The 10,736-nt window shown below is 40.7% G+C and overlaps 1 protein-coding gene across 1 annotated transcript; it reads left to right on the top strand.

Annotated features, from left to right (window-relative positions):
* The first annotated feature begins 4,492 nt into the window (after positions 1-4,492).
* LOC139290817 (aminoacyl tRNA synthase complex-interacting multifunctional protein 1-like) lies at positions 4,493-8,931 on the top strand. The gene is made up of 4 exons (XM_070912683.1): positions 4,493-4,892; positions 6,300-6,490; positions 7,992-8,160; positions 8,765-8,931. The coding sequence occupies exons 1-4, from the start codon at positions 4,493-4,495 to the stop codon at positions 8,929-8,931; spliced, it is 927 nt and encodes a 308-aa protein (XP_070768784.1).
* Positions 8,932-10,736: the final 1,805 nt, after the last annotated feature.

Here is a 10,736-nt window from a genome sequence, read left to right as displayed (position 1 = left end):
CACAGGAGCAGCAGGGCCTCCTTAATGCCAGATTGCAGCTTTGATTATTACAAAAAAACGTGCAGATTGTTTGATTTCTTGGTACGAGATCACTGCCAACATATTCCAGAAGTAAGCTTTACTGATGTGATGGATGCATGGCTCGTACAGAGCTTGTATCAGCAATTTGCAACAGTTGGTGTGAATTCCCACCAGCAATTTTTTCAACTTTAGACTTGAATACATGTTATTATCCCTCGAAAAACATGAAGCGCAGGTCTTTAAGTCCATGTGGTCATGTGACATTTGAGGAGTTGGAATATGTATGCACACATTATGCTGTAATTTCTGACTTTCTAAATGTAACTGTTTCTGTTACTGTTTTGTGAGACCTTCATTTATAACTAACTATATTGTTGTTGAGACGAAATAACCAAACACAAGGTAGATATTTGTGTCCTCACATTTGACAATCATAGCCTGCCACAAGCAGTTTGAAGCGATGTCACCCACTGCCCTACTGAAACTGCTGCTGATTTACAAGTTATCACAACACGTGACGCTGGTGGTGATCACTCCCTGCTGTCTGCCAGGAGGGAAATGTTCACGTCTGTGTTCACACTGCTGCTAAACACAGCTGGCAGTAGCAGTTGTCACTACCAAATCCTGGCAGTGTGCACAAACTTCCTACACTTGTCAGAGCCAGCCAATATAAATACGTCAACAAGTCCTTGTGCCAAGATTATCAGTAGTATTTTAAACATTGTTATTGTTTGTCATGCACACTGATTCCCTTGGCTGTCAAACAGACTGGAATGGCACTGGATCTGTTTGTGATATGAAACAAGATGAGGACATTGAATTAACTGGATGGCTTTCATCCGTTGAATGAGATGCTGTTTTGGTGGAACAGGAGGGAGCTATGCATCGCCTGACATATAAGATGTATTTGAAAATGGTCAGGACTTTCATTTGAGGAATTTGATGCTCCGAGCATGGGATTTTTTTTACAGCATGAAAAGCTTACAGCATGAAAATGTTTACAGTTGTGGAGTAATAGAGAAGTTTTGCCTGGACCACATCCACTCTAAGCCGGCTAATTTTGGAAAACGACATGCATGCAGCCTAGTGTTTCTCAAAGATCTCTACACAAAAGCACATATACAATATGAAAATGTCTTCATTTCTTATTCTTCGTCCAAGTCAGCGAGGAATAAAACTGCTTCACGTGGCCAAAAAAAATCAGTGATTGCACATTTAAGGTGACATAAAGTTTGCTTCTCAATTTTCCTCCCACATCTTCCCCCTTACATAGTTTTCAACATTACATATTAAAAAGCCAGGCTGGACTTTTCAGTATTTATCCACTCAGAAGACCGTTTTTGAAAAGCTCTCATTAGAGCCATTTCTACTATTTTTTCTTTATATTATATTATGTTAAAGGGGGCAACACCCTCCGGTGGCTCAACCAGTTAAAAGCCAAAGAAAAAAGAAGGTTACCACACAGGTAGAGCTTTCAGCTGTAAATTGAATGTAGAAATTGAAACATTTCGTTGAGCTGCAAATGTGTTATTTTGTTTGAGTCATATAGAAAATTTTGAATAGCATTTTATTTTGAGTTGAACGTTTTTGATTCATCATCATCATCATCAAACTTTTGTCGGCATCGCAGCCACCAAGAACAGCAACATCAAGAACATGCAACAGAGTAACTCTGCAAGCACAAGAAGCTCAGCGTCGACATCAGAGGAAGTTGAACTGGCAGTTACAGCTCTGTTTTAGGGGTTTTTAATTTAGCCGGCTTAGTGTGGACGTACTCTTAGACTCCCATGTTGATGCTGACTGTTAATTCACCTTCATCATCTCTTACAGTTTGTGGAAGAATCCCTTCTTCTTCTTTTCTCTTTGTTGTTCTGTTGTAGTCCCGTCAATCACCTCCTAATTACTTTTTTTCAGTAATGAAATATTGAACAAGACAAGTAGGATCTTAGACTCGATTGGATCTGTTTCCTCTCACATTCCTGTAGACTTGCACACTGATGAAGCACAGACCCACTGACTGAGTCGATGGAGCCAGTGGAATTTAACTGGGCTTTTTCTCTTCCAGTCATTGTTTCCATTATGTCCTGCCGCCACCTGGGACACTGTTATATAACGCACACATGCGCACACTCCCTAGTTTGGGTCAATCATTGACGGATCATCGAATGTAGGGGCAAATGTTTCCATGTTTCATGAAATTGTTGCTTTTAGGAGAGGCAAGTTGTAATTCTTTATTTCTTAAAGCATTTTGAGTCTGTATGTTCTTGTTGTAGCAGCTTGATACCCATACACGCTACTTTCTAGGTAATACTAGTCGCTAAGCTAAGAAAGTACTTTACAGAGGAGCACTTTGCTTCTGACAGCGGTGTGAAATACGGCCTGCAGTTGGGAAAAAGCTTGCCAGTTTTCACATTACCTCACTTTATATTCAGCTATTAGCACATATTGACCAGTTCTACATGTAACCTAAGATTTCAACATGACTGAAATGTGTGGTAGCATTATGGGAGCACTCATGAATGTACATTTTCATATACTATCTAGTAGCGTGGTAATAGTCTGCCTGGTTTGGAGACAGCACAATACATAAGATAACCCAGAATCACACACAACAACATCAACATCTGTTGCTCTCCTCGACTTTCTTTCGACAAACACTCTGTCTCCATCTCACCATTTGTTTGGTCGCCGTAGCAACAAGATAAAGCAAAGCACACCTGTTTTCAGTGCTGGATCACTTGATTCTGGCTGTACTACCAGTTTGTGTAAAGTTGGATAAAGTAAAGTTGGTATAACACATGGTTAGTTAGCTACAATCCATACTAAATAGCTAAGAAAAAGAAAAAAAGATAAACTTTCTAGTGCAGTTGCTTATGCTTGCCTGCAGACCTGCTGTGCAGTGACTCTCTAGGTTACAGCAATTAATTGGAATTAATTCATTTAAATGAATGTACCAATTGATCAGTCTCTATTTTCCCTATAATTAGTACCAAATCATGTTGTTATTTCAAGGAAATTCTTTGAAAGTATTCAAAAATGATTCTTAGATTATTGACATGTAAAATAAAGTGTGACACTACATAGTTTTATTAGACGTAGTTAATCAAGGATGTCATGTATTTCTATTTGTTGTCACATGTGTTTTCTTCTGTTTGTGTAAACGTTCCTATATTGCACTTTAACCCTCCAGTGAATGGGGAGCGGCTATACTGAACAACTTGAGAAAGTCTTTTTTTATGTACAGCTTTTGAGAAAGAGGGCTACAGTATTGAACATGGCACATGACTCAGTTGTTGCTTATTGTATAATGTTGTGACCTTTTATCTGTACTATTGTGTGTATGTGGGGGTGGGGATAAATATATTGTACACTATACCCAGCAGAAATAACAGCATTGCTATTTTGTAATATAAAATCGTACGAATGATTAGAGGTGTCTCCGTCCTTTTCTTGTACCATGATGCATGTGTAGGAATGTCTATGATTGTGACTTATAATACATTTTGAATCTGTTTTTTTCAACTTTGATAAACGTGTTTGTTTTACATAAGCTCAATAAAAAGTATGTCTTGCTACATAAAGAGCGCTGGTAATGAACACTATGAGATCTTGTTATGTTTGTGTGTGACTGATTACAGTGAAATCAAGGGAACCAGAATAAAGTAATCTGTTATAGTCTGGAAAAGGAAAACCATTTTCCCGCTCAGATGACTAGATCTCTGACAACATGCAAATACCACTCTGATTTTCTATATATCAAGCTGAGTTGGTTATGTTAATGGTAAATATTATAAAGCACTGTATGGAGGAAGTTATGGCCATAGTTTTGTTTAATACTGAAAAATTGTATGATTCCCTGAGGGGAGAGGGTCTGTCAATTACAAGGAATAAATTGTGTCTTTGGTGGAAGGTTTTATAATTGGTTAATTGAATTTCTATTTAACAGAACTCAACTTAAAGCAAGCTCAGAAACAGTAGTTTTGGCATGGTCAATAAGCTACCACAAGATGGCGCCATCCACCCTTTATCTTCAGCCAACCCGGGTTAAACCCATGTGTTCCCAAAGTTGTGTACCACCCAAAAATAAGTGTCCTCTTTTAAATCTCTCGTCAAAACTAACTTTTAACATGTACTGATATATTACAACAGGTATGATGAAGAAAGAAGGGAATTAATATCAGTAATAAATGATGGAAAACACAATATTACGATGGGGAGTCTGGCAGGAAAGACATCATGAGGCTATGCAATCTTATAATTAATTACTTTAGAGTAACAGGAATTTATATTTATTTCATTTAGTTGTTTTTTTTTCTCCTTCCAAGCTACTGCTTCACAGTCCAGTCCAATAGGTGGCGGTAATGCACCTATAAGCTGGTTTGTCAACCGCCATTAAAACTCATAGAAGAAGACGAAGAAGCGGCAGAAGAGGAAACGACGAGGAGGAGGAGGTGAGAGAAATCAGTGCAAGATGCAGTCGCCAAACGCCTGCGGCAGAGTGGGTCGTGGTGAGGAGCTCAGTGACTTCCAGCGGGGCAATGTCGTCGGATGCCACATGTGTAAAAAGTCCGTCCGTGAGATTTCTGCCATGTTAAACCTGCCGCGGTCCACCGTCAGCGCTGTGATCCTGAAGTGGAAACGCGGAGGAATAACGACGGCTCTGCCTCGGAGCGGCCGACCGCACAAGCTGAAAGAGGAGGACCGTCAAGTGCTGGAGAAAGTAGCGCTGGGAAACTGTTTGCCGACGGTGGAAGCTCTCGCCACCGAGTTTCAGACTGCCTCCGGGGCCAACGTGAGCTGCAGGACTGTCCGCCGGGAGCTTCATGAGATGGGCTTCCGTGGCCGAGTGTCCTCGTACAACAAGCATAAAGGTAAGTTCAGGAGGCTCGGCGGTCACATATAAGTGTGATGTTACATACTTTTGGCCACATTACACCTAGATGTGATTGCAGAACAGCTCATGCCAAAATTGTGTGCAGTCATATGGACACATCTCTCCCTCCAGTTGCTCATGTGAAAGGCTTTCCACAAGACTGTGGGACCTGGCTGCTGCAGAGATTTGCTCCCATTCAGCCACAAGAGCTTTAGTCAGGTTTGCAACTGAGCTGCTGTCAACTCAAATCAAACTTCACACAATATGTGTCCAGAGAGAAGATATGAAGTGGACTCTCATTTCATGGTGACTTTGTTTGGATGTTGGCTGGCAATTAAGCTGTCTTGGCTCCTGACTGACTATGTGAGTCTGTGATGATTTGATTAAACACAACTTTATGTAAACATGTTCTAGTAGTTTTCAAGTGCAAATGTCAGACATTTTCAAATGTGAAGATTTGATTATTTCCTTTTGTTTTATATGATAATAAACAGAATATCTTTGGGTTTTGAACTGTTGATTGACAAAACAAGCATTTCATGTCTCAAGGCTGCAATTTCTCCTGATTTACAACCCAAGAGTGGCAACAATATGTTGTGATCAGAAGAGAGGTTTTGATGAGCTACTTGCACACATTCTTAAATTCAAGCAGAAAGACTGAGCCCCATTGATTACAACCATGTACTCCCGGTTTACAGGGAGTACATGGTTGTAATCAATAGTATTAACATCTGATCACAAGTGGACAGCGTGGAATGCATCTTGGGTGTGAATGCACCCAAGAAAACCGATTGCTCAGACCACATTCAGAGGTGGTCTGGGCCACACCTGCAGTCTGTGCTTGAGTCTGTACAATGGGCTGTAGTGGGAGAAAAGAGGGAAACTGGGAAAAGGACAAATATTTATTTCACTCCTGTCTTTCCGTGATATGTATTTCAGAAAACGGTGTCTCACTTCCAGAACCATGGGCATTAATATGCTGCCCCCACCCTCCTTGAAGGCTTTCCACAGGATTTTGGGATTCGGTCCCATTGAGCCACAGGTTAGTTAGGTCAGGCTCTGATGTTGGGCGATGAGATCCGGCTCGCAGTCTGCATTCCAGTTCGTCCCAAATGTATTAGCCAGAGCTGAGGTCAGAGCTCTGTGCAGTTCAGTCAAGTTCTTCCACAACAAACTGAGATTTGTGCACAGAGGCGCTGTCATGTTGAAACAGTCTTTCTCAAACTGTTGACTCAAAGTTGGAAGCACATTATAATCTAAAGTTGCCAGTTGCCAGAACAATTTTCAGTGCTTTTAAACAAGCATTTTCAATCAGTATAAAAGCATAAAACTCCCTCTCTTTATCCAAACAGCTTTTAAGGCTAAATTCATTATTCTGGCATTACTTGTCTTTCTTTGATGCCAGGAAGGGAGGAGGCCCCGAGCCAAAGTGAAGCCAAGGTGGACGTGTCTCGTCTGGACCTGCGCGTTGGACGTATAATCTCAGCTATGCAGCTTCCAGAGAACGACAGCCTTTATGTGGAGCAGGTCGATGTTGGAGAGACTGCTCCCAGGACGGTGGTCAGCGAGCTAGCTAAGCACATACCTGTGGACCAGGTACAGGATTACTCTTCTATAAGGATTTGTGTTGTGGAATTAAGGAATTTCTTGGATTTTAGATATAATTATTAGGGCTTCAACTACCAATAAACAATGAATCTACTTAGAGTTAATAAATCTTATAAATGCACAGACTGTATTTCAGATGTGATTTCACTAGATGCACATCAGTTTTGTATAATGTAGTAATTGATAGCCTACTAGGATCATAATATGGATTTATTGGTCAATTTAAACTTTAAAGTGACTTCTTTGGTAGATTCTATGTTGATGTTTTCTTCTTTGCACATTTACATTTCATGTGAATGATTGTGGATCTTCAAGATATCGGTGTTTGCTTTGCTTTCACATGGATTTATGATTTGTTACTGAGACAAACTCATGTCTATGCAGTATTTTCATCTAAATGAAAAGCAGCAGGTTACTTTAATGGCTGACACCTGAATATGAATTACACTCATATGTGATTGTTGAACATTTCACTCCAAAGCTATGGGCTTCAATATTCTGGTAACAGCCTCCAGTCTCTGGAAATGCTTTCCATAGGATTTTAGAAACCTGGCTGCTGGCATTTGTTCCCATTCGGCCACGAGAGGGAACTGATTTTGAGCTCAGGCACTGATTTTGGGGCGACATGGCCTCGCTCGCAGTCAGACTTCATCCATCCCAAAGGGGTCCGAGGGGTCTGAGGTCAGGGCTTTAGGGAAAGGGCCTTCCCTAAACTGTTGCCTTAAAGTTGGAAGCACACTATTGTCTAAAATATTATATGATGAAGCAGTAATATTTCTCTTAATTGCCTTCCTCAAACCAGAAAAAAAACTGCCCAAACCAGAAGTATGTGGACACGTCCTTTTATGGTGTCATTTAAATCCAAACATATGCCTGCTGTGAGCATGCAAGCAAAACACTGTTCCAGCTTGTTCCCAAAAGCTGGAAATCCTAAGAAAAGTCTTTGGAAGAGACAGCTTTCCCATGCTCAAAGACAAATATCAGGTATTAGCTTCTTAAAACTGTTGCAGTGATTTTGTAGCTCGGCCTTATTAAGTGTTTTCTGACTGCAGCTTGAATGATGAGCACGCTTCCCTCGCTTCACAAACTTCTTCTGTGTACTTTTGGTCTGGGGCTGTTTTTCCAGCATACACTGACATTTATCAATACATACAGTAACATTAAGATTTCCTGTTTACGTTTTAGACAATGGTGTGTTTACAAATTTGCAGTCTGTGGAAGGCCCTTTCCTGTTTCAACGTGACAGTGACCCCCTGCATGAAATGCTTCATTTCTCTTCCTCTGGTCTTCTTTTAACTGTTGGTAAGCTGCAGAGGATTTCCAGGTTTACAGTTTCCCTGTTTTCCTTTGGTTCGTGAATGAGACACACAAACCATAAACCCTCTGACATGATTATTTTGAATTAAGGGATTGGTGTTGGAGGTGTTTTTGTTTTCTATTGTCGAGGGTATATGGGCTGTAAAAATACATTTAATCTTCTCTCATGCAGATGCAGAACCGCATGGTAGTCCTGCTTTGTAACCTGAAGCCAGCCAAGACGAGAGGAGTGGTGTCCCAGGCTATGGTCCTGTGTGCCAGCTCACCAGACAAGGTTGAAATCGTTGATGCTCCAAGTGGAGCAGTGCCAGGGGACAGAGTCACCTTCCAGAGCTTCCAAGGTACTCTTACCTGATGACTGTACTCTCACAGACTGAAACTGTAACAACCACTTCCAACCAACCAGACAGTAGGAATATTATGATAATATACGCTAGTGACTTGTCACTGAGTGGAGCCTATTTAAAGTATTTTCCACAAAATGCCTCTGCCTTTGGGTAACAAATTATGTTGTTGGACCTTCTTTCTGCCAAAAAAACAATGGCTCTATTGTGTACACAGAGAAGTGTGTTTCCAACTTTGTGGCAAAAACCTTGGAAAAGTCCCCTTCCTGTTTGAACATGCACAAAGCAAGGTCCATAAAAATGCCTTTCTTCAGCTCAATCAAACACCTTTGGGAGGATGTGAAGCGCTGACTGTGAGCCAGGCTTTATATTGCCAAACCTCACTGATCTCTTGTGGCTGAACGGGAGCAAATCCCTGCAGCCAGTTTCCATAATCTTGTGGAAAGGCTTCCCAGGAGATTGGAGGTTTTGCTGCTCTGCGTCGGTTATGCAAGGACGTATACGATGTCAGTCCTGGACCCATAAATCCTGCATTTGTGATGGATGAGTTGAGAACAAAAGAGGCTCTTCTAATGTTCCATACTGACTTCTTGATTTGCAGGTGAACCGGACAAAGAGCTGAACCCTAAGCAGAAGGTGTGGGAGCAGATTCAGCCAGACTTGTGCACAGACAGCCAGTGTGTGGCTACTTACAAGGGAGCTGCCTTTGAAGTCGTCGGCAAGGGAGTGTGCAAAGCCCAAACCATGAGCGACACTGAAATCAAGTAAACTAACAAGAGCTGCTAGAAATAGCTCAGTGCAAATCCCTGCAGCCGGACAGGATGCCAAAATGTTGTGGAAAGCCTTCCAAGAAGAGTGGAAGCAGAACATTTATGCCCATGGTTTTGTCCAACAATCACATGGGTGTTGTGTTTGAGTGCTCACATACTTTTGTGCTTAAAGCCAAGGAAAGTGACAGTGAGGAGTATGTTGCCCTCTGTTGGACAGACAGGAACATTACTGTTACATTTTTATTATGAAAGGCTGTATTTGGCCAAAGGAGGGCACTACAGTAACCATGATAGTGTACAGTATGTGTGTGTGTGTGTGTGTGGTGAGTTTGTTGAAGTGAGACATGAGAACATACAGCACACAGTCATACCCAGCATGCTGAAAAGAAAATTGAAATTCTTCTACAAAGAATCCCTTTTGGTTGGGGAATATTTGATATAATATGTGTTTTCCCATGACACTACTGTTATTCCTTTCCACTGAACAACAAAGTCCCATTGAAAAAGGGGACACTGAAAAGTTTTACTTTTCTTATGACAGTATGAAAATGAGTTGGAAATGAGCCGGGAAATCACTTTTAAAATGAGTTAGTTTTACCTAATTAAATATTACATATGTATGTGAGGTCGGTTCTTTGTTGTAACAGTTCTGAGCTTCTTCAGTTTAAGTCTGATGCTGATAAATGATGGCAATGAGTCAGTGTGTTATGTATCAGCATAGATAATCTGTGAAACGTTTTTATTTCCTACTTCATGGAACAACCCAATAATGGAAAGAATCATGCAAGCACATCAGCTTCATCGGATATGCTGAACTGCTTCAAGTGCTACATTTGATTGCTAACAACCCTATTTATAATTTGAAGGGGCAAAACAAATAAACCAACATGTTTTGGTTTTGCAACAAACTGTATTTATGTTTTTTCTCTAGTCCATGAAATGACCAAAAAAGAAAAACGCAAACATGCAAAGCACTTCTTCCGCAATTTTAAGGAAGAACTGAAAAAAAAAAAACTGCATGTAAAGAATGGGGATGTGATTCAGGAACAAAGAAGTGGAACAGATTGTCCGACACACAATGTTGCTGTTAGTTGTTTGACAGAACAGGAGAGCTGAGAGGGAATGGTGTCAACCTTTTAACATGAAAATGTTATTCATTAGCATATCATAATATAGAATAGGAAGCTACAAATCTTCTTTCCCAGATGCCAGAAGAAAATCCAGTTTACAGATGTGTCATAAAAAGGAGGATACATCAGTCTTACTGTGTAGTAACAACTGATCATGATATATTCCCTGAGACAGTTTTTGTTTGTAACAGTTAAGTTGTTTTTGTAGGACAAAGACAGACCACAGCGGTTTTCACCTCATGCTTCAGTGTGTGTTGACTAATATACATGCCTACATGATCACAACCACTTTACTATTAAAAGGTCATGAAGTGTTGATATTAATGTCATGTCATCCCCCACCCACCTATAGTACAATCTACATATGTACAAACTCATAGAGGAAACCATACTGGAGTTAGTAAAGATACTGTAAATCACTCAACTCCGAGTGTGCAGCCTGCCATCTTGGTGCGGTTTACCGGAGGGGAAAGTTTGTAAACAACCACCTGAAAGCCACGTTTCAGTTGAGTTGAGTCAACCTATGAGTAAAGTGCTGCTCCCCCTCCTCCTGCATCCTGTTTTTGAAAGGGCCACAAAGTGCAGGAAACCCAACAAAACTCTGTGTGGTATTTAGTAGTCGCACATGTTTATAAAATCTAATCTCTTATGTTATCACTTTCCTAGTGTAATA

This window comes from Enoplosus armatus, chromosome 2 (genome assembly GCF_043641665.1).
Source record: "Enoplosus armatus isolate fEnoArm2 chromosome 2, fEnoArm2.hap1, whole genome shotgun sequence".
Lineage (NCBI taxonomy): Eukaryota > Metazoa > Chordata > Actinopteri > Centrarchiformes > Enoplosidae > Enoplosus > Enoplosus armatus.
The sequence above is the reverse complement of the archived record's forward strand: the minus strand, read 5'-3'. Positions and strand labels throughout refer to the sequence as shown.